The sequence below is a fragment of the Lagopus muta genome, chromosome W (assembly GCF_023343835.1).
Source record: "Lagopus muta isolate bLagMut1 chromosome W, bLagMut1 primary, whole genome shotgun sequence".
Taxonomy (NCBI): domain Eukaryota; kingdom Metazoa; phylum Chordata; class Aves; order Galliformes; family Phasianidae; genus Lagopus; species Lagopus muta.
In genome coordinates, this window is record NC_064471.1 from 2,775,178 (window position 1) to 2,798,824 (window position 23,647).

General features: G+C 44.0%; 3 protein-coding genes across 8 annotated transcripts in view; 2 read left to right on the forward strand and 1 right to left on the reverse strand.

The window, feature by feature from the left end:
* Positions 1–23,647, forward strand: part of LOC125686403 (uncharacterized) — a 292,860-nt gene that overhangs the window by 251,738 nt on the left and 17,475 nt on the right. The gene's annotated exons all lie outside the window — the stretch shown is intronic.
* Positions 1–23,647, reverse strand: part of LOC125686439 (uncharacterized) — a 152,637-nt gene that overhangs the window by 121,837 nt on the left and 7,153 nt on the right. The gene's annotated exons all lie outside the window — the stretch shown is intronic.
* The window catches only part of LOC125686397 (chromodomain-helicase-DNA-binding protein 1-like), a 192,325-nt gene continuing 177,192 nt past the window's right edge, over positions 8,515–23,647 (forward strand). For 3 of the 4 annotated variants that reach the window (XM_048930320.1, XM_048930321.1, XM_048930322.1), the window contains exons 1-2: positions 8,516–9,262; positions 11,148–11,205. In XM_048930320.1, the coding sequence (XP_048786277.1) occupies positions 11,153–11,205 (53 nt within the window). In that variant the 5' untranslated portion in view covers positions 8,516–9,262; positions 11,148–11,152. Of the gene's footprint in view, positions 9,263–11,147; positions 11,206–23,647 lie in introns of all 4 variants that reach the window. The other variant, XM_048930325.1, reaches the window with a different exon arrangement.

Consider the following 23,647-nt stretch of genomic DNA (forward strand, 5'->3'; position numbering starts at 1 on the left):
GGTGGTGCAGAGTCTGGCTGGAGACCTGTGACCAGTGGTGTCCCCCAAGGGTCTGTGCTGGGTCCGGTCATGTTCAACATCTTCATCAATGACTTTGATGAGGGGGTAGTGGCCACCCTCAGCAAGTTTGCTGATGATACAAAGTTGGGAGGATTGGCTGACACGCCTGAAGGCTGTGCTGCCATTCAGTGAGACCTGGACAGGCTGGAGAGCTGGGCAGTAAGAAACTGGGTGAGGTTCAACAAAAGCAGGTGTAGAGTCTTACACCTAGGGAGGAATAATTGCATGCACCAGTACAGGCTGGGGGATGACCTGCTGGAGAGGAACTCTGCAGAGAGGGACCTGGGCATCCTGGTGGATGACAGGTTGGCCATGAGCCAGCAGTGTGCCCTCGTGGCCAAAAAGGCCAATGGCATTCTGGGGTGCACTAAAAAGAGCATGTCCAGCAGGTCAAGGGAGGTGATCCTCCCCCTCTACTCTGCCCTGGTAAGGCCTCATCTGGAGCACTGTGTCCAGTTCTGGGCTCCCCAGTACAAAAAAGACAGGGACCTCTTGGAAAGAGTCCAGCAGAGGGCCACAAAAATGGTGAAGGGCCTGCCTGGAGCATCTCCCCTATGAAGAAAGGCTGAGTGAACTGGGTCTCTTTAGCCTTGAGAAAAGACGACTGAGAGGGGATCTAACCCAGGTTTATAAATATCTGAGGTGTGGGGGCCATAGTGGTGAGGCCAGTCTCTTTTCAGTGGTACGTGGAGACAGAACAAGGGGAAACAGACATAAGCTGCAGCATAGTGCCAGTGATAGCAATGGTGATGAGGAGACGGTTGGACTAGATGATCTTATAGGTCATTTCCAACCTTGTGATTCTATGAGTCTATAGGAAGTTCCGCACGAATGGGCATAAGAACTTCTTTACGGTGAGAGTGACGGAGCACTAGAACAGGCTGCCCAGGGGGGTTGTGGAGTCTCCTTCTCTGGAGATATTCAAGTCTTGTCTGGACGCCTACCTGTGAGACCTGGTTTAGGGAACCTGCTTTGGCGGGGGGGTTGGTCTCGATGATCTCCAGAGGTCCCTTCCAACCCCCACAATTCTGTGATTCTGTGAGTCCATGCCTCAGACGCTGCACCCAGGCCTTCCTTTCTCTCTTTCTTAAAAATGGGAGTAATGCTTCCCAGTCACAGGGGATTTCACCCAACAGCCATAACTTTTAAAATACGATGGAGCAGCTCAGCAACCACATCAGCCATCTATCTCCTGAGATGCATATCATGGATTTATATTCTTTCTGTTTCATGAGGAGGTCTTGGACTTGTTCCACTCTTACTGTGGGACAGGAACTGCTCCTCTTGCCCTCATCTTGAGGTTCAGGATCCTGGCAGACATTGGGAGCATGGCCACCAGCGAAGACTGAGGCAAAGCACTTACTGAGTACCTCAGCTTTTTCCATGGCTGAGGAAGTGTCACGGAGTCATCTCCAGATCTACCTGTATCCAGGATGGGGACAGCAGGCCCACTGGCCCAGAAAAGAGGGGGGGTGCCAATGGTTTATGGGCCAGTTTGGCCCAATTCTGTGACTAATGGAGCAGGGGGACCCATGGGCCAAAGGCCTGGGAAAAGGGAGAAGGGTAGAGAGATGGGCCTAAAAACAAAACAGCTGCAACAATCTGAGGAGGAAAGTTAATTTACTAAATATGGTACAGAAATGCAAGATAACACAATATAATATAATTGGGATTGAGGCTAATAAATCAAAATGAGAGTGTCCAAAACTGAAGGCCTTACTCTAGAGATGAAGGCAAAACAGTCAGAGCACGCACTGCTGAGATGAGCAGCAAGAAAAGAAGCAATCTTGTGACTTGTGAGTTTTATCTTTCCCCCTGGACACAAAGTACCCCATACTCTGGGGTATGTAGTTCTTGTTCTCTTCTGAGAACCAGGTATACCTGGAAGATGGACAGTCCACAGAACCAGAGCATTAACTCTTTTAACTCCCAGTGATTTACATGACGTTATGATGTGGAATACAGATAACAAAAACCATAAAACCATGACAGGAAGCCAGTTCTCCGTTCTCATTTATTAGAGGGGGAACACTCTCCTTGGCCTGTCTCCTCCTACCTATTTATCTGTAGAATCCCTTCTTTTTATTTTTCACAACCCTTGCCAAATTCAGCTCAATCTGAGTCTTAGCTTTCCTGATCCTATCTCTACATGTGCAGACAACATCCCTGTATTCTTTCCAGGCTACGTAACCCTGCTTCCATTTCCTATACATTTGCCTCTTTTCCCTCAGTTTAAACTGCAGGCCCTAGCTCAGCCACACTGGTTACCTGCCTCCTCTGCTTGATTTCTTCTGTTGGGGAATGGAGAGCTCTTGCACTTGCAGAACCGTGCCCTTAAAGAGCTGGGACCTCTGTTCTGTTCCTATGCCATTAAGGAGAGAGTCTGAACTGAAAGGGAGAATCTCCAAACCAAGCAAGAGAACGTCCAAGCTGAGAAAGAAAATTTTCAATCCAAATGGGACCTCTTCTGAGTTGAGCTGCAGAAAAAGAGCATCGAAACTGCACAATCTGATCAATCACAGAAGACACCAGTATCGATGACACTTGCCCCTATATGAGGACAAAAAATGGAACAAATGTTGCCTTGTTTAGAACAGAAGAGAGAGGAGAAGAGAAAGAAGATCCAGGAGATGGTCCCTCAATAAGGCCACTGTCACCAACACCGAGGAAGGCAACAGCAAAAACTAAAAGAGAAGAAGAAGAAGGTGAGGAAGACATTGTCACCGTTATTAGTTGATTTCTGAAAATTACTGAAATAATTTTTCACCCAAATGAACCCATTGTCACCTGGTGTGGTGGAAATATTAAGTCATGGCCTGAAACAGCTATTAAGCATCTGGTGGGAAGGCAAGGCCAAGCCAGGGGAGCTCAGGTGCATACAATGCACCTGAGTGACTGGAATGGTAAAGCCAGAATCCACCCCTTCCCATACCTCATTTAAAAGTCAGCAGTGGAGATAGAAGTGTCTCAATGGAGTTGTCTGCTTAGCTGGTGTCTTCTAATGATAAGCTTTTTTTTTTTATTAGGTTCGGTAACCACAGCGTCTGTATTTGAACCCATTTTTATTTGCTGTAACCTGTGACATTGCTATTATACTGCTTTTTGTTGTATTATAGCATTATACCTGATAACTTCGATGTTAGGACAATGGAGCCAACGGTGTCTTGCTAAAAAGTAGAAAAGCTTGCCAGCTGAGAAGCATCGTGAAGGACTCAGCTATTGACACAGATATAAGAAGTCAGGATGAGGCGTTCACTCTCTGGAAGTGGACACTACTAACCATAAAGGAAAAATATCTCTTGGAAGACTGGCTTGAGATACAAATACGGGCTACTATACAAAAAGACACGGACCTTGGTGCTCTGCTGTCATTGCTGTGCTTTCCACTGTGTTACAGGAGCAAACACAGTGTTGATGAGTGTGATGGTTTCCTCCCTGGATTCTGGAGTCGAGCCTACAGGGGGTTGGAAGGGGGCTACACTCCAACTGAGAAGGAGATCTTAGCCGCGTATGAGGGGGTTCGGGCTGCTTCCAAAGTAGTCGGTACTGAAACACAGCTCCTTCTGGCACCTCGACTGCCAGTGCTGAACTGGATGTTCAAGGGAAAGGTTCCCTCCACCCATCATGCTAATGATGCTACTTAGAGTAAGTGGATTGTGTTGATTGCGCAGCAAGCACCAATGGGGAACCTCAGCTGTCCAGGAATCCTAGAGGTCATCATGGACTGGCCTGAAGGTAAAAAGTTTGGAACACCACCAGGAGAAGAAGTATCACGCGCTAGAGAAGCCCCACCATACAATGAACTACCAGAGAATAAAAAGAAATATGCCCTGTTCACAGACGGATCGTGTCGTATTGTGGGAAAGCATCGCAGATGGAAATCTGCTGTGTGGAGCCCCACACGACAAGTTGCAGAGGCCACTGAAAGGAAAGGAGAATCAGGCCAATTTGCAGAGGTAAAGGCTGTCCAACAGGCCTGAGATGTTGCTGAACAGGAAAGGTGGCCAATGCTCTATCTTTACACTGACTCATGGATGGTAGCAAATGCCTTATGGGGGTGGTTACAGCAGCGGGAGCAAAATAACTGGCAAAGAAGGGGTAAACCTATTTGGGCTACTGACTTGTGGAAAGATATTGCTACCCCAATAAAAAAATATGGTTATAAAGGTGCATCATGTAGATGCTCATGTGCCCAAGAGTAGGGCTACTGAAGAACAGCAAAATAACCATAAGGTAGACTGAGCTGCCAGAATTGAGGTGGCTCAAATAGACCTGGACTGGCAGAACAAGGGTGAGTTATTTTTAGCTCGGTGGGCCCATGAGACCTCAGTCCATCAAGGAAGAGATGCGACATATAAGTGGGCCAGAGACTGAGGGGTGGATTTAAGTATGGATGCTATTGCACAAATCATTCACGACTGTGACCACACGCGCCACAATTAAACAAGCCAAGATGATGAAACCTCTGTGGGGGGAAAGGGCGATGGCAGAAGTACAAATATGGGGAGGCATGGCAGGTTGATTATATCACCTTGCCATGATCTCGCAATGGTAAGCATTATGTGCTCACCATGGTGGAGGCAACCACCGGGTGGCTTGAAACATATGCAGTACCCCATGCTACTGCCTGAAACACCATATTAGGTCTGGGGAGGCAAATCCTATGGCAACATGGCACCCCAGAACGAATTCAGTCAGATAATGGGACTCATTTCAAAAATTATCTTGTAAATACTTGGGCCAAAGATCATGGCATCGAGTGGATTTACCATATTCCCTATCATGCACCAGCCTCTGAACGATACAATGGATTGTTAAAAACCACGTTAAAAGCACTGGGTGGCGGAACATTTAAGTACTGGGAAAAGCATTTGGCAAAAGCCACCTGGCTGGTCAACACCAGAGGATCAATCAGTCGAGACGGTCCTACCCAATCCAGCCGCCTTCATATTGTAGAGGGAGATAAGGTCCCTGTAGTACATGTAAAGAACATGTTAGGAAAAGCAGTTTGGGTTTTTCCAGCTTCTGGGAAGGGCAAACCTCTTCGCGGAACTGTTTTTGTCCAGGGACCTGGGTCCACCTGGTGGGTGATGCAGAAAAACGGGGATGTTCAGTGTGTACCACAAGGGAATTTGATGTTGGGGGAGTGCAGTCTGTAATTCCATGTGTTAAGCATGATGTAGTGATGTAGAATAAGGGGTGGAATGTCATGGTTTTATGATTTCTGGTTATCAGTATTCCACATCATAACATCATGTAATGCACTGGGGGGGGTTTGACTTCTGATGCTCAAGTTCCAAATGTTTGTCCGATGGAGAACTACATTTCCCCAGGAGGCTTTTCAGTCAGTGAGGAGATATAACTCTGTGCAAGGTCACCTGATTCCTGCTTCTTCGCCTGCTCAACTGGACTGCACTTCTCACCTCAGCATTGTGGTGAGGCCTATCTACCATTCAGACACACACTCTCTCTCTCATTATACTTTACTAATATTATATTTAGTAAAATTAGTTTGTTCCACCTCAGATTATTGCCACTGTTTTCAATTATTTTGGGGTCCCCTTTTCCGGATCCATGGATCCCTCTGCCCCGCTGGTCATGGAACCGGGCCAAACTAGACCATAAACCGCTGACAATGAGCAGTAAAAGAAGGGGCAGACTCATGACTTAGAAGGAGTTATATCTTTCCCTCTAAATAATAATGGAACTGTCAAGTTTTTTTGGGATATGTAGTTCTTCTCTTCTAAGCACTAGGTATGTTGCTCAACTGGACTGCACATCTCAACTCAGTGTTATGGTGAGGTCTATCCACCTTCCGGATATTCTTTCTCTCTCCATAGAATTGTTTTTGCTCAGGGACCTGGGTCCACTTGTTGAGTGGTGCAGTAATTTAGGCACGTTCAGTGTGTACCGCAAAAGAATTTGATGTTGGGAGAGTGCATATAGTGTTTCCGTGCGCGTGTGTTTTTATTATTGTTCATATACCTATTATTCACAATGTAGTGATATGGAATAAGGGGTAGAATGTTATGTTTTGTGGGTTTTTTTTTGTTTTTTTTTAAACCAGTATTCCACATCTTAACATCATGTATTGTACTGGGAGTTAAAGAGTTAATGCTGCAGTTCTGTGTATTGAGTATATTTTTGGGTACCTAGTGCTTAGAAGAGAAGAACAACATATCCCAAAAAAACTTCACAGTTCCATTATTATTTAGAGGAAAAAGATACAACTCCTTGTAAGTCATGAGTCTGCCCTTTCTTTTAGTGCTCATCACCACTGCATTTGCTTCTGTAACACAGTGGAAAGCACAGCAATGACAGCAGAGCAGCAAGGTCTCAGGCTACAGCAAGTAAGGATCAACTCAAATACAACAGTCATGAGCCCAGAAATAAAGGAAAGAAGCTACTTACCTTCAGAAGCACTCAAATATGCAGAGATCTCTGAGAAGATACCTTTGCCTCCACTACCAACCCTTAAATGGGGTCTGGGAAGGGCTGGATCCTGGCTCCACCCTTTCCACTCAGGTGCATTTCATTCACCTGAGTTTCTGGGGGTGACCTTGTTTTTCTACCAGGTACTCAGTCACTGTTTCAAGCCCTGACTTAGCATTTCCGGTACAGCTCTCTAGCCATTGCATCTTCAGCAGTAGTGAGGCCTTTGGTTTTGGACACACTCATTTTATTTGATTTATTAGTTTCACTTCCAATATATTGTGTTATATTGTGTTACTTTGCATTCTGCTATCATATTTAGTAAATTAGTTTTCTCCCTGAGCTCATTGCTACTGTTTTCTTTTTAGGTCTATCTTTCTACATTTTTTCCTCTTTTTCTCTTTCCCCCTACCCTTGGGCACGAGTCTGTGGGTCCCTTTACCTCATTAGTCATGGAGCTAGCTGAAAAACTGGTGCCTCAAACCAGTGACACCAATTTATTCAGAAATTCTGCTTGTCTTAGAAGGGGATTTGATAGTGAGACTATTGTCCCGTATGGGTCCCCTTTCTTCAATAGCCTAAGCAGCACTTAGCCATGAGATATCTGCAAAACCATGTAGTTCTAAACTCCCCCAGGAGTTCCTTCTTTGGGGTATTAGAGGTCCAAGTGACAAACCAACGTATTAACACTTTAAGATAATTCATTCTAAGTTTATATATTGCTGTTATTCCTAGTTGGTTTGTCAAGTGTAGTACAATGGAAAGCACAAGATAGCAGAGCAGTAAGGTCACAGCAAGTGATAATCCATTCAAATATGACAGAAGTAGATGTAGTAATAAAGAAAAGAAGCTACTTACCTTCAGAAGGCCTGAAAAGCCCCTAGGTACACAGGGGTCTCTATCAAGATACCTTTGCCTCCACTGCCAACCCTTAATTGAGGTCTGGGAAGGGGTGGAGCTAGGATCCACCCCTTCTAGTCGCTTGGGTGTATTGCATGCACCTGAGCTCCCTTGGGTTGGCCCTGCGTTCCTATGAGGTGCTCAATCGTTGGTTCAAGCTGTGATTTAGCATTTCCACTACAGTACCAACACTGTAACATTTACTCACTCAGACATTTTTTCTGAATATCTGTTTGTCCTTGGATAGAGATAAGTTTGGCAACCTGTCTTTTAATGATATATACTGGGGTGTTGGAAAATAAGTGGGATAGAGGGGAGTATCTTGATGTCTGTCTATTGCATCCTAATCTTCTAGAGTGAGACAATTCAGCCTCGTGTGGAGGCCCTGACTTCTTTTGATGTTTGATAAGTCTACTTGTGTCTTTTCATTATTGTGTTTCTTTTGCTGAAGTTCTCTTATTAAACTAGAATAGTCTTACAACATGCTTTCTAGTCTATAATGCTACATCCATAACTATTCTGATATTGCTAAACTAGCTAATACAAAGCAAAATTCACTTGCTATGATATTAAACATACTTAACTGAACAATACTTGCTTTTACAAAACTAGTTAATGCTAAGCAAAGCACAGTGGGTCTGATGATAAGCAAAACATTCTTTATCTACTCAAAAAGCCTAGTATTTCATTGTTATCTAAGTTAGTGTGAGGGCTCTCTCCAGTATATCACACTGAAACTACCAACCTGGAAAAAAACAAGGAGAGCAATTTGTGGTCATGAAGAGGAAGACTGCTTATTTCATCTCTGAGGGTCCTGAGACCCCCCACTCAAAGTCACTGAGCATGTGCAAGGAGGTCAGACCCTATGTTAATTATTTCAGGATGAATACTGAAAATATATATATACTGACCGGGAAACCTTTTGCATATGTAACACAAATAATGTATATAAGCTGAAGGTCTTTTTTTCATGGTATGTGCAGTTAGGGTGGAGATATCCCCTTTCACATCTGTCGTTATAAGTAAAGAATGCCTACTCACTAACAGTACATTGGAGTTGATGAGTTTATTCTCAAGTTTCAGATGACAATTTGCAACGTTTAAAAGCTACTACAATTTTGCAAGCAAGAACTAGTTACATAATACAACTCAACGGCTATATTTCTAAAAATAAACTACTAAAGTATTTTGTGTATTTACTTCAAATCGTTAGGGAACTCAGATTTTACACAGGAAAACCCTGAAACAAACAAACAACAGTAAACGGTGACACGCGGTCTATTCTCCCTGCAGGTCATTAGGCGCCCTCAGGCCAGACCGCAGCCTGCTCCCTCAGATAGGAATTACAAAGGGTACCGGGAGCGGCACTGTTACCAGTCCCAGAGCTTGTTCAGTGGGGCGGTCGGATGACCGCTGCCCTCAGTTCTGCTAGCATCCAGTGTTGCAAAAAGACCGCTCGGGCACTTCCGGCCGCCATAACCCAGCGGTGTTCTTCCCTCCCAACCGTTGGTGCTCTTTCCTGCTCTATCCCAGGGTGTAAGACTGATATCATACGCAGGATATCCATCTGATTGAAAGAAGAGGGGGAGGTTGAGCGGAGCGGCAGCGTGATAGCGGCAGTCGGAAGGACTTGAGAAGTAACGACGGAACAACGTAGAGCTTACTGTTATTCCCTAGGCTCCTCCTTGCCTCTGCCTGGTTGGTTAGGGGGACGGACGGACGGACTCACTCTATTGTTTGAACCGGTGGGGGCTGTAGGGGAGCCCGCTGCCCAGGTCTTGCGGCTGTCGTGGAAGCAGTCTTCCGACTTTAGCACAGACGTTTTTGTGGAGGGTAGTGCTGTCTCGGACTGGGAGGCGCACGCACGCAGGTAAGCAGAGGCTCATCATGGTTCCTCTCTCTCTTTCTGGTTCGGAGTTATGCGGTGGCTTTCGAGAATGGATGGGGAGGTACTGAGGGTAGGGGAATGGATGCCTAGGCTTCTGGGCCCACTGACTGTTTTCTGACGGGGGGAAGCTGCGAGAGCCGAGGCGGGCATCTGGGATCGAGTTTTTTTAGTTGGCTCTTGTTGGGGGAGCCTGTGATGAGCCAGCTGGGAGGTATGAGTGCGGCCTTGGCTTTTCTTTGGCAATGGGGGATGCTGGGGGAAGCGAACATGGAGGACAGCGGATGCCTTGGTGACTCTGGGAGTCTTGACCAGAAACAGCGCCTGTGCAGGTCGCACTATCAACGGAGGGCTGTCTCTGGGGACGGGGGGTAGGGAGGCAGCCCTGGCCTAGGTTTCTCCTGGGAGCGTATTGGGAGTGGTCAGTCACAGGAGAGTGTGGTGCGGGCAGTCGGAACACGGGAAAGATTGCTGTGGGGCAGTGAGCGGGAGACAAGGAGCGACTTCCGTGGCGCTAAAAACGTATTTCCTAGGGTACCAGACATGGAGAAGTTAAGGCGTTTGTCCGCGTCCTGAGCGTGGGAGGACAAATTGTGGGAAGTTAGGCTTAATTGGGCACAAGCGGCCTGTCCTCGAGGAGCCACTATACTGCCTGGCTCACCGCCGTTGGGGCCCCGGCCTCGCTTTGTAGTCTCTCCGTGGTTACAGGGCTTCTTCCTGTAACTTTTCTTCCGTCATTGCCTTTGCTGACTTGAGTGGTGTTTTTGGCTGACATAGTGCCTGAGCACAGGGCTTTTCCCACCTCCAAAGGAGGTAGCCCTCACCCCCCATCATAAGCTGTGAGTCCGGGAGTGTTTATAAGAGAGCATTTCGAGGCAGATGAGCCGCTAATTACTTTCAGCATCTGTGAGATGCTGCTCTTTAGCAGATTATCAGCGAGTTCATGCTTGTATTCCATTTAAAATGAGCCTAAACTTTTTTGAGGTGTCTGATACTGTAGTGACCTGATTGAAGGTGTTTGTGTGAAATGGCAGTCATTCCATATGTGGGATCTTGTTAGCTTGGTGTAGTTGAGCCATTTTTTAAATAAATGGAATAGTCTTTATTTTCCTGCCTCTGCCACCAACTACATGTAAACATTATGTCTATGTCTGGAAATGCTTCTGATATGTTTGTTTTGTATATGAAATAATTTAACTAGTCAGATCTTAAAGCATTAATGTCCTTAGTTTATATTTATGCTTTTGGAGAGACTATTTTCCTTCAAAATTTAGATCTGGTTCTTAAGATAGTACTATAGCAAAAGTAATGTTACTAGTTACAGTGCAGCTACACAGTAAATCATTCCTTTCAACCTAAAATAGTTAAGAGAATAGTATTTTCAAAGCTAGTATGTTGGCAGACCGAGACTAGCAGCAGCTCAGCAGAACTTGTCACCTTTATAGCACCATCAATGAAAAGTTGCATAAAGGACATAACGGCCTGTGTGCTGGAACCTGATTGCAGTTGGGCAAAAAGCTAAACAAGTCTTTCCTTTTGTGCATTTCATGTATTTCATTTAGTTATTTCAGTTCTTCAATGTAGCATACCAAAATTTGTTTTTAAAGTTAAAAAGGTGTAAAATGTGAGATACACCCTATGTTATTATGACAGGGCAGGTTATTTTCAGTACCTTTCAGTTGCAACCACCAAATATTTCAAATTGTCAACATTTTCCTTTACAACTTCAAGTAATTTGGGGAACAAAATTTCAATGCATGCAGAGGACTGTTGAGTAAACACATCACCTGGAAAACACAGAGTACTAGGAAGTGGATTCTTGATATCTACCTTGTAACTTAAGTGACTTATCTTTTAAACTTCTTAACAGTTAAAATGAATGTGCCCAGTGATGAAGAAAGTATAAGAAACAGTAGCGGAGAGTCAAGGTAAGCACTTTGTCATTTCAATCCTTGACTATGTATTCTCTTATATTTTGTTTATTAGAACTGCTTTACCTTTTAATTTTGTGCCCAGGGTTTCTAGTGAGCAAGCAGGCCATATTTAGGAGAACTGGACATACTTTTATTTTTTTTTTAAACAGATAGCTTTGTTTAATAACTGTAATAATTGTGTACATACCTTATATAATAGAGTTTAAGTAGTATTAAAACTGTTACTCTATCCTCAAAAGATGCCTTAAAAAATATGACCGAAACAGACTGGACTGAAATGTTAGACTCGTCTATGAAGTGCAGGGCATGTACTGTATGAACCCTGAACTGGACCATCTTAGTTTGGAACAGTGGGCTGTTAATTCTCCTTTTGATATGTACTACTTCATGAGGCTTCCTTTGTTGAGCTGTCAAATCAATATAATGGAAAGTGTTAACTTCATGTTTGTTTTCCAAAGTGAAAGTACAGTTGTCTCAGCTGTTTTCTTAATTAAAAAATAAAAAAATCCACCCCTGTAATGTCAAATGCTGATGCTCTAGCATGCATAGAGAGTTTGCTTGGCTGGAGAAGCCTGATTAGAGCTTCCCCGGTGCAGGATGAGGACGACAGTGAACTTGTATGTATCACTTGAATTTGGTGAACTTGAACTTGTATTCTTCAGCCTGGAGAAGGCTGCAAGGTGACCTGATAGCAGCCTTTCAGTATCTAAAGGGGAGCTACAGGAAAGAAGGGGACAGACCCTTTAGCAGGGTCTGTGGTGATAGAACAAGGGGAAATGGCTTCAAGCTCAAAGAGAGTAGATTTAGGTTAGATAAGGAAAACATCTTTTCCAGTGAGGGTGGTGAGACACTGGAACAGGTTGCCCAGTGACACCCTGTCCCTGGAGACTTTTAAGGCAAGGCTGGATAAGTCCCTGGGCAACTTGATCTAGCTGTTGGTGTCCCTGTTCATTGCAGGGGACTAGATGGCCTTCAGAGGTCCCTTCCAACTCTAAGGTTTCTATGAATTGTATTCTTAGTCTAGAACACCATTAAGTTCAACAAGTCTCTACTGCTTGAGTTAGTTCATATTTCTAAAACTAAGAATATGGTCAATGCTGCAGATTTAAGAAGGCAATGTAAACTTTCAAATTTAAGTGTGATCATGCTGTCAGTCTACCCATCTTTTCATCTTCCCCCTCTTTGATGACAGCTTTTTGAACCTGTTAGTTCATTCCATTAGTCATAGGTCATAAAGAAAATCAAGTTCTGTGGGCTTTTTATTAAAACTGACAGTTAAGTAGAGGACGTAGGTCTAAATTATTGCCTCAAGTGAAGAAGTGCAAGAACATAATGGCCAGCTACCTAGTGAATGCATACTTGCCATTAAGCTTGCATGTAAGTGAGTAAGGAGTGGGACGAAGAGGAAGGGATAAGTATTTAGCTAAATGTTGCAAATCTCTGGGAAATCTGAGAAACTATTACTTATGTTTATTTTTTTAAATGTAAATCTCCCTGTTGTAATTAGGAATATTCTAGAAAGTCAATAAACTTTGGATCTTGTGAATAATTTGAAAATTATTCCCAGGTATTTATATGAAAACAAATAAAACAAGCCTTGTTGGTCAAGGCAACCTGGGCTCATATAAGGGCCAGCCACTGAAGGAAGAGCATCTGTTGGACCTAGGCTGCTTCCTGAGGAGTACTGTATGGCTAGAGATCTCCTTCACCAGTTGAGTGAATTCAATTCTTCTGTGTATGACTATAGGCCTACCTGTTAATACTTTGTTTGGTATTGTTGAGAACCTATCACAAGGAGTGTTACTTCTTTGTGAGCAGAACAAGTGTGAACAAAGCTAGATTTCTGAAATTTTAGAAAATTATAAATGAGACCTTTAACAAATGTTAGTTAATTAGGGACATCTGATCACTTTGTGTTCATGATTTTCTTTACTACTTGAAACAAGCCACCTAGCTACAGATAATGTATAAAAAATACTTCATATCAAACTGTGACCATTCTGATATATAAATACTGCTATGTTAAAGTTATTAAAAAGCTATAGCAATTCTTATGGGACTAAACTAAGTCATTAAACTAAACTATCATTGAAGCTTCCTGACAATTGTATTAAAAGTAAATATTGGGAAGAAGCAAATTATTTGAAACTTGATAGTTGCTGGTGAAGTAAGACTGTTCTGCATCTTAAATGTGCTGTTTAGCACATTTTAAAAGTTTAAAAAAGTTTTAAAATATTAAATAATTTTCCCTGGGCTTAATCCTGTAGCCTAATTTACAGAAAAATCTCAGAAGGCATATTTACATATTTGCTATCAGGAAACTGTTTTTGTAAATGAAGGGTGAAACTTCTTGTTTTAAAGAATTGAGCCTTCTTTCTGTCTAGTATATTTACATTATTAAAATAATTATTGTGAAGAGTTTATATTGTTTTAAAGAAACTCTTATAATGAGTTGCAGAAGTTGTGGAAAGCTTGTAGTATTCTCAGCAATAGGAGGACTAGAGAAGGGGCTAATGGGAAGCCTTAGATTTTATATGCTGACCAATGCTGTTGTAAGGGATTGTAGCTGTCTTCCATTCCCTGTGACTGACAGTGAAAAGGCATTACTGAAACGTGAGGAAATAAGTGATTAATTTGCCAAGCTCCTGTGTTCCTTTCCACTTGAGTCTCTTCATCTGACTGGTAGAACTCCAGTAACCTTTCCATTGGTGCAGATGCTGAGTTTGAAGTTCTGTTTTGCTACAAGTAAATATTTTATATTTTTCATACTTGAATAACTTGTTGCGTTGTTTGGACACTGCTTTGACTATGTTCATGACCTCTCGATCTATAAATCTGTGCTAGTACCAAGTACAATGAAGGTCGTAGACAGACAAGCATTTGTTGCCGATAACAAGCATTAGGCTAATCTTGCTTGATGTCATAATTTGTGTAATCATTACAGTGAAGTCTACTCTTCAACTTCACATTATTTGAAATCATTGTTTTGGATTATTTTTAGTAGTTCTAGGTTAAATATCACAGATAACATTCACCTGGATAGCAAGTAAGTATAAGCATAAAAACTTCATAGCAATACTCTGAGAAACTGACTCTTAAAGTTAAGCAAAGCATTTTTGTATATGTTCTTGAAAGCATTCTGTTGCAAGTTTAATAGGATTAAATATATATTAGCTAGTAACAGGAAAGTTTAACGAGCAAGGAAGGGCAATATAAGCTCTAGGTAGAACAGAGAATGTGGAAGTGAAACATTGGTGCCAAGTGAATAGCATCTCTTTTGTTCTGGAAGAAATATAGAAATATCAAGACATGAAGCACTTAAGCAGAACTTAATTCTCTGTAGGTAAAAAGAGATGTGCTCAGTATGTTCCATCTGGAAAGTAGTTGGCTGGGGTGCATTATAGTTCCTTTTTTCCTAAGCAGAAAGTGGCTACTTGCACCAAATACCCCTTCTCATTGCATACATTCTTGAAAGCTGGTCTTAATACAGTGTTGAGGGCTCCAGAACTGAACAACAATACTCCAGGTGGGGTCTCATGAGAGCAGAATAGAGGGGCAGAATCACCTCCCTCACCCTGCTGGTCATGCTTCTCTTGATGCAACCCAGGATAGGGTTGGCCTTCTGGACTGCAGGCGCACATTGCCAGCTCATATTGAATCTTTCATCAACCAACACCCCCAAATCCTTCTTCTCAGGGCTGCTCTCAAGCCATTCCCTGCCCAATGTGTATCTGTGCTTGGGGTATCTTTAATCAACTTGGTGGCCCTCTGCTGGACTCCTTCTAGGAGACCCCAGTCTTTTTTGAACTGGGGAGCCCAGAACTGGACACTACTTTAAATGCGGCTTCATCAGGGCAGAGTAAATGGGAGAATAACCTCTCTCAACCTGCTGGCCACATTCTTTTTAATTACAGAATGTCAGGGATTGGAAGGGACCTCAAAAGATCATCTAGTCCAATCCCCCTGCTGGAGCAGGAACACCTAAATTAAGTCACAGAAATGTGTCCAGGTGGGTTTTCAAAAAAAGGAGCCCCCATAACCTCTCTGGGCAGCCTTTTCCAGTGTTCTGTTACCCTCACTGTGAAGAAGTTTTTTTTTCTGATATTTATGTGGAACCTCCTGTGTTCCAGCTTGCACCTGTTGTTGCTCCTTGTCCTATCATTAGATATTACTGAGAAGAGCCCAGCTCCATCCTCCTGACATTCACCCTTTACATATTTATGGACATTATAATGAGGTCATCCCTCAGCCTCCTCTTCTCCAAGCTAAAGAGACTCAGCTCCCTCAGCCTTTCCTCATAAGGGAGATGCTCCACTCCCTTAATAATTTTTGTGGTTCTGTGCTGGACTCTCTCAAGCAGTTTCCGGTTATTCTTGAACTGAGGGGCCCAGAACTGGACATACTATTCTAGATGTGGTCTCACCAGGGCAGAGTAGGGGAGGAGAACCTCTCTTGACCTACTAACCACTTCCCTTCTAATACACCCCAGGATGTCATTGGCCTTCTTGGCCACAAGGGCACAATGCTGGCTTATGGTCATCCTGCTGTTCACCAGGACCCCCAGGTCCCTTCCCCCTGCTCTGCTCTCCAACAGGTCAGTCTCCAACCTATACTGGTACTTGGGGTTGTCTCAAGGCAAACCTGTTGTCCATCAGGACCCCTAGGTCCTTCTCTAAAGAGCTCCTCTCCAGCCAGTCATCCTCTTACCTGTAAGGATGCATGATTCTTCCCCAGGTGCAGGACCCTGCCCTTGTTAAACTTCATCAGGTTCCTCCCTGCTCAACTCTCAGCCTGTCCAGGTCATGTTGAATGGTAGCACAGCCTTCAGGTGTGTCAGCCAATCCTCCCACTTTTGTATCATCAGCAAACTTGCTGAGGATAGACTCTCTTCTCTTCCTTCCTCCATCCAGGTCATTGATAAAGATGTTGAACAAGACTAGACCCAGCACCAACCCCTGGGAAACACTGCTGGGTAGAGGCCTCCGATCATACTCTGTGCTGCTGATGACCACCCTCTGAGCTCTGCCAGTCCAACCAATTCTCTATCCATCTCACTGTCCAGTCATCTATCTCATTCTTCATAAGCTTATCTACAAGTATATTGTGGAATATGGTTTCAAACGCCTTGCTTGAAGTCAAGGTACACAACATCCACTGCTGTCCCCATCTACCCAGCCAGGGATAAAAATCATATAAAGTTAACAGGTTGGTCAAGCATGATTTCCCCTTGGTGAATCCATGTTGACTTCCCCTAATAGCCACCTTTTCTTCCAATTGCTTGGAGATGGCATCCAGAGCAAGTTGTTCCATCACCTTTCTAGGGACAGAGGTGAAGCTGACTGGCCTGTAGTTTCCTGTATCCTCCTTCTTACTCTTTTTGAAGACTGGAGTGACATTGGCTACCTTCTAGCCCTCAGGTACATTCACCAAGATCTTTCAAAGATGATAGAGAGTGGTTCAGCAATTACCTCTGCCAACTCCCTCAGCACATGTGGATGCATTCCGTCAGGGCTTATGGATTTGTATGCACTGATTTTTTGGCTAGACACTGACCATTTCCTCCTCAACCCTAGGGAAGCTTTCCATTCTCCAAACTCTCTCTTTAACTCTGGGGTCTGGTATTCCTAAGGGACAGTTTGTAAAGACCAAAGGCATTCAGTACCTCCGCCTTCTCAGTGTCCCCTGTTAGCAGGGCTCCCACATCATTTTGTAGGGGACCCCCCTTTTTTCTCATCTTCCTTTTACTGGAGATTTGTTTTGTTGATTTTTAATAGTCTGTAAACTACAAAAGATAATTAAGTAAAGCCAGCTCTATGTTGGCAGGCTTGAATTTGCATTCATGCTTTCCACAGAGGATTAAAAATAGGAATTGAAGTCTGCTACTGTAGTATTCTGCTGTCAAGAAAATAACTCCTCTAATATACTTCCATAAGTATGCTCATCTATCGGTTTATTTTTGGTAGAAGTCTGATAGGTAATTGTGTAATTAATGAATACACAGATATTACAAGTCAGAAACATACAGGAAAGTTAGGCTAAATAGGTTATCATACTAAAGAAGAATGGATGGAAAGCTTACCTTTGTCCTAGGCTTGCTGAAAAAACTCGAAGAGAAGCAATCTCCAGGCTGCAGGGATGACCCTATGCTGGAAATGCCTTGAAGGAAGCTGCAGCCTATGGGAAGCCCACACTAGAGCAGGCTTCTGGCAGGAGCCTGTGGAGCACTCCTGCTGGAACAGTTCTTGAATAATTATCCCATGGGTGGAACTCCCACATGGGAGCAGGGGAAAAACTGTGAGGACAGAGATGGGCTGTTATGAACTGACTGCAACCCTCCCATGTGGAATGTTGTGGTGAGGAGATTAGAAGAATTGGGAGTGAAGCTGAGCCTGGGAAAGAGGGTACATGGGCTAGGGAAAGGATGTTTTAGTTTTTGATTGTGTATTTTTGTTGTGAGTTTCTGTTGTGTTTTTTGTTGCTGTTTCTCACTATCCTACTTTAATTGTGTTACAGGTCTTTTGTTCCTATGGCAGGGGTTAGAGCCTCTTCCTGCCCCTCCTCCCTGGGGGAAGCAGGTAGAGAAGTGAGAAGGAGGAACTCAATTGAGATAAAGAGAAACTAATTTACTAGAAATGGTAAAAAAAAAAATTGTGTGATAATACAATATAAAAAGAATCAAAGGTAATAAATCAAACAAAGGGGGGAGAGATGCCTTTCTAACTGTGTTGCGGATGGTGATATGGCTGGAAGGAAAGCTGCGGTTAAGTCACCTCCTTTTTTCCCAAAAGCCCCGTGGGACTGGAACTGCTGGGAACTGTAGTTCCCACCCAGCAGCACCAGGAACTGCAGCTTCCCAGTAGCCCTACCAGACAGTCCACTGCATGATATTATGATATGAAATCCCTATGGAAAACAATGATAAAATGGCAATACATTGTATTACATTAGTTTTCACCAAGTTGGATCTGTTTTGCCCATGTCAGTCATAGGTAAGTGAACTTCCAGCATCTGCATCTTGACCCACAAGCTCGCTCTTATTTTGTCCATCTGCCCTTTTGGAGTGGAGGAATAGGAGTGGGGATTGGGTATGGCAGCCAGCCAAGGTTAACCTACTACAAGAGTATATACCTTAAAGTATAGATATATCCATATATTTTAGTGTAGAAGACTTCTGAGATCAGGAAAAGAAAAACCTGAAATGTAAAGGAAATTTTAGGTAGAATTTCAGGTGAAGGGCTAGTGGATGAAGCAAGCTCTTTTGTTAGTGGTATTCTTCTCTTTAATTAGTAAGTTGTGATTTTTGTCAAGAACATTTGTTGTGGAATTAAGCATACTGACACATTATCATGTCATAATTTAAGTTAAAAACATCATTTTTCTTCATCTTATAGTTCAAACAAGAAAAAACCTCAGTATTTAAGTCTAGAATCCTTTCCTAGTAAAAGAAGAAATTATAAATTGATGATGCAGCTTTTTATTGTGCACGTGGCCTCTAGCTTGGCTTTGGGATTTCAGATGAGGTTTTTCCAGTTCCCAATCTTTGTGCAAAATAACTGGGCTTGTGGATGTTTTTTTCATGTATGTAGGTTGCTCCAAATGTAATGCCTCCTATTTATTTTCATGAAAACCACAACAGATACAATGAGCACAATAACACTATTTGATAGAGTGAATTCTCAACTACAAGATGCTAGTTTTCAACATAGTTACCACCACTTGCTGCAAAAATGTATAGCTATGAATGAGAGCCTGCATGTTGCGCTCGTGAGAATCTGCGCTATTGGAGGTGACCCACTGTTGCTGCTGCTGAAATGCACCACCCATGGTTTCACTGTGCTCACTTCATCTCTTTGGTCTCCATCAATGTTCAGCATGCATTGATGAATGTCAGTGGGTGTCATTTTTTTCTGCATGGAGGAATTCAGTGACACACCTTTGCTTCATACTGGTTGTGCTTAATCACTGAGGTTAGCTGCTTCAGAGCTTTCCTGGCCAGAACCACAGTGACAGATCTTGAGGTACAAGAGGGTTTTGGGAGATTCCTTTGCCAGGGGAACCCCAAGAAAGTGGAGCGGCCCAGCAGCTCTTGGGAGAGCAGCTGACGTGGCATAGATGTTGCCAGGGTAACGTAACTGCATCCACACCTTTTACCTTAGAAAAAGCTTCTGGGACATGTTGCTGCCCACTAGGTGTAGCGAGAAGTTAGCACATGTGCAGCACGCACAGCATACTGAAGCAGAAGGTGTGGTAGCTTGTGCAGCAGGGTGCAGAAGTACTGTCCCTCCTCGCTCAGGAAACCAGACTACCTATTGGTAGTCTCCAAGTCCAGATTTACCATGGTCTCCACCAGGCAACAAGCTCACTTGACAAAGCCTGTGGCGACCCAGACAGAGGCCCTCCCCAAGAATGTGGCTGTTCAGGTCTCCAGCTGCAGGGAGTGCCTGAGCCTGCTGCTGCCTGGGGAGGGTGGCAGGAACTCTACCTGCATGAGGTGTGAGCAGGTGGAAGATCTGCTCAGCATGGTGGCAGAGCTCAAGGAGGAGGTGGAGAAGTTGAGGACCATTGGGGATTGTGAGCAAGAGATTGACTGGTGGAGTAACTCCCTGGCATGCCAGAGAAAAAGGCGCCAGGTAGATAACCCCCAGAAAGTGATGGACCCCCTGCCCCATCACTGTTGGGTAGAGAGTGGGAACCTGAGAGATGGGGAGAGTTGGAAGACAGTCCCAGCTTGGCGTCATGGGTGACACTTCCCTACCAACCTTACTTTCCCAGGTTGCCCCTAAGTAATAGGTTTTAGGGACTGGGCATTGAAGGGGGAAGTGAACAAGGAGGCACAGGAAGGTTTGCCTAAGACATTGCCAAGGGTAAGGTGGTCGACTCTGCATCTCCAGACTGCCTCTGCCAAGAAAAAGAGAAGGGTTATTGTTATAGGTGATTCCATCCTCTTGGGAATGGAGGTTCCCATATGCAGACCGGACCCGACTCATAGGGAGGTGTGCTGCCTCCCTGTGGCCCCAGTCAAGGACATAACTAGAAAACTCTCAGATCTGGTTCACCTCTCTGATTACTACCCATTACTGATAGTTCAGGCAGGCAGCAATGAAGTAGCTAAGAGAAGCCTGCGAACTATCAAAAAAGGCTTTAGGGCAGCTGGTTGAGGGAGCAGGAACACAACTGATATTTTCTTCTATCCCTTCTGGGGCAGCAAGAGACATAGAACAGGCTGGGAAAATCCAGATAATGAATAAGTGGCTGAGGCTGGTGCCACCACAGGAACTTTGGGTTTTTCAACCACAGGGCAATTTACTCGTCACTTGGTCTAATGGCTGCAGATGGCTGTCACTTGTCTCTAAGAGGGAAATGGATCCTAGCTCAAGAGCTAGCGGGGCTCATTGAGAGGACTTTAAACTAGGTTGAAAAGGGGAAGGGGATGCAATGAGGCTTGTTAGGGTAGAGCAAGTAGTCCAGGGCTTTATACTTGATCTGATGGGGGAAGAGAGTCAAGTGTGGCAGGACAGAGAAAGTCTTGGGATTGCTGTCACACCAGGAAATTGCAGGGAAAAACCTCTGAACTGTCCTGTAGGATCTTGTGGGAACTCCTCAGAGGAAATAATCTTGCCGACCCCCCGTCCAAAACCTTCTCATGTCCCTCTAGGAAGCAGTGGGGGAAAACTTCAAATTTCTTCCAGAAGTTTGAGGGAGGACCCCTCCAGAAAGGTGGTGTGTCAGAAAGCCCAACTGAAGTGCCTTTACACTAATGCATGTAGCATGGGAAATAAGCAGGGGGAGTTGGAAACTGTGATGAGCTCAGAAAATTATGATCTGGTTGCTATCATAGAAATGTGGTAGGATGACTCCCATAACTGGAATACCACTGTAGAGGAATATTGCCTTTTTAGAAAGGATAGGCTAGGTAGAAAGGGTGGGGGTGTTGCACTCTATGTTAATGACTAGATAGACTGTGAGGAGCTCCCTCTGAGAAACAGTGAGAAGCAGGTTGAAAGCCTGTGGGTTAGAATTAGGGACAGGACTAATAAAGGGCACCTGGTGGTAGGGGTCTACTACAGGTGTCCTGATCAAGGGGAGCCTTCTTCCTTCAGCTGCGGGAGGCATCGTGCTCACAGGCACTCATCCTGATGGGGGATTTAAACCACCCGGATATCTGCTGAGAAAGCCACACAGCAAGATGCAAGAGATCCAGGAATCTCTTGGAGTGTGTGGATGATAACTTTCTGGTTCAAGTACTGGATAAACCAACCAGAGGTGAAACACTGCTGGATCTGCTGCTTACCAATGTAGAAGAGATTGTTAAAGACATTAAGATTGGAGGCAGCCTAGGCTGCAGTGACCATGCCCTGGTTGAGTTTGCGATCTTGAGGAATGTGGGCCTGGCAAAGAGTGGGGTCAGGACCCTGAACTTTGGAAGAGTGAATTTTAGACTGTTTAAGGAATTGTTGGATGAGATCTCCTAGGAAGCTGTCCTTAGAGACAAAGGAGTGGAAGAAAGGATGCCTTTCTGGGAGCACAAGAGCTCTCTGTCTCTCAGAATAAGAAAGTGAGCAGGGAAGGCAGGAAACTGGCATAGCTTAGCAAGGACTTGCTAGTTAAACTGCGGGATGAGATTATACCAGCTGTGGAAACAAAGGCGTGTCACCTGGGGAGAATACAGGGATGCTGTTCTGACTTGCAGAAAGGGGATTAGGAGAGCCAAGGTACAGGCAGAACTGAACTTGGCAAGGCATGTTAAAAACAACAAGAAGGGATTCTGTAGGTACATTGGCCAGAAGAAGTCCAAAGAGAGTATACCTCCTTTGATAAATGAGAAAGGAGAACTGGCTACAACAGATATGGAGAAGGCTGAGATACTAAATGATTTTTTTGCCTCGTTCTTCGCTGGCAGCCAGGATTCTTGTATTTCTCACTGTCTCCCTCCAATTTATAGGAGGGAGAGGAGGTTCTTTGATATCTGTATACCTGGCATGAGATTAAGAAACAATGATTCAAATGTTGGTCCAACAAGTTTATTAAAAATCTTAATCAGGGAGATGGGGAAGGGGAGGATGGACACTATTATGAATTAGTGTAATGGGGAAGGGAAGGAGGGACCCACAGATCTGTGCCCCGGAAAGGCATAAGGGTAAAAGGGTAGAGAGATGGGCCCCAAAACAAAACAGCAGCAACGATCTGAGGAGAAACAAAGTAATTTAATAAATAAGATATATAATTAGAATTGAAGCTAATAAATCAAATATAATGAGAGAGAGTGTCTGAAAACTGAAGGCCTTACTATAATGCTGAGGTGAGACACGCAGTCAGGTCGAGCAGCAGGGAGGAGAGCCTGACGATTAAAAAGGGGTGTCAGGTGACTTACCAAGGCCTTATATCTGTTCCCCTGAGCGGAAATGATAACAGAGCAGTGAACAGTCCTCTGGGGAATGTAGTAGTTGTTCTCTTCTGGGACAGGTACCTAGACCTGGAGCATTAACTCTTTAACTCTCAGTGCGCTACATGATGTTATGATGTGGAATACCGATAACCAAAAATCATAAAACCATAACAACCATGAAGATGATCAGAGGGCTGGAGCACCTCCCCTATAAAAACAGGCTCAAGGAGCTGGACTTGTTCAGCCTGGAGAAGAAAAGACTGGTGAGGAGACCTCATTGCAGCCTTCTAGCATTTAAAAGGGCATTATTAACAGGAGGGGAATCAACTTTTCACTCAGGTAGATAGTGATAGGACAAGGGGGAATGGTTTTTAGCTCAAGGAAGGAATGTTTAGATTAGATGTCAGGGGGAAGTTCTTTACAGAGAGAGTGGTGAGGTGCTAGAACAGGCTGTCCAGAGTGGTTGTGGATGCCCTGTCCCTGGAAGCGTTCAAGTCCAGGTTGGATGGAGCCCTGGGCAACCTGGTCTACTACCAGATCTGGAGGTTGGTGGCCCTGCCTATGGCAGAGGGGTTGGAGCTTGATGGGGTCCCTTCCAACCCAAGCCATTCTATGTTTCTGTAATTCATATGCACTTCCATGTCAGATGAAATTTTTTCAGACTGCCTTTCTGTTTCCATTTGTTGTACGGCAATGAAATGGAACGGGATATTGGTGGGAAGGTTCAACCTCTACTGCCGCACCACCAACATCAGCTTCTGATGTCGTGGACCAACATAATAAAATAGGAGGCATTACCTTTGGAGCAGCCCTTTTGTATAATGTTCTTCATATAAGGCCATGACATTTAGTAGGCGGTCAATGCAATTTTAATACATTTGCTTTAGGGAACTATCTCACTCCAGTTTATAGGAGGGAGAGGAAGTTCTTTTTAATATATGTATACCCAGCATGAGATTAAGAAACAACAGTTCAAATGTTGGACTGACCAGTTTATTACAAATTTTAATCATGGAGATGGGGAAAGGGAGGACGGACACCATTATGAAT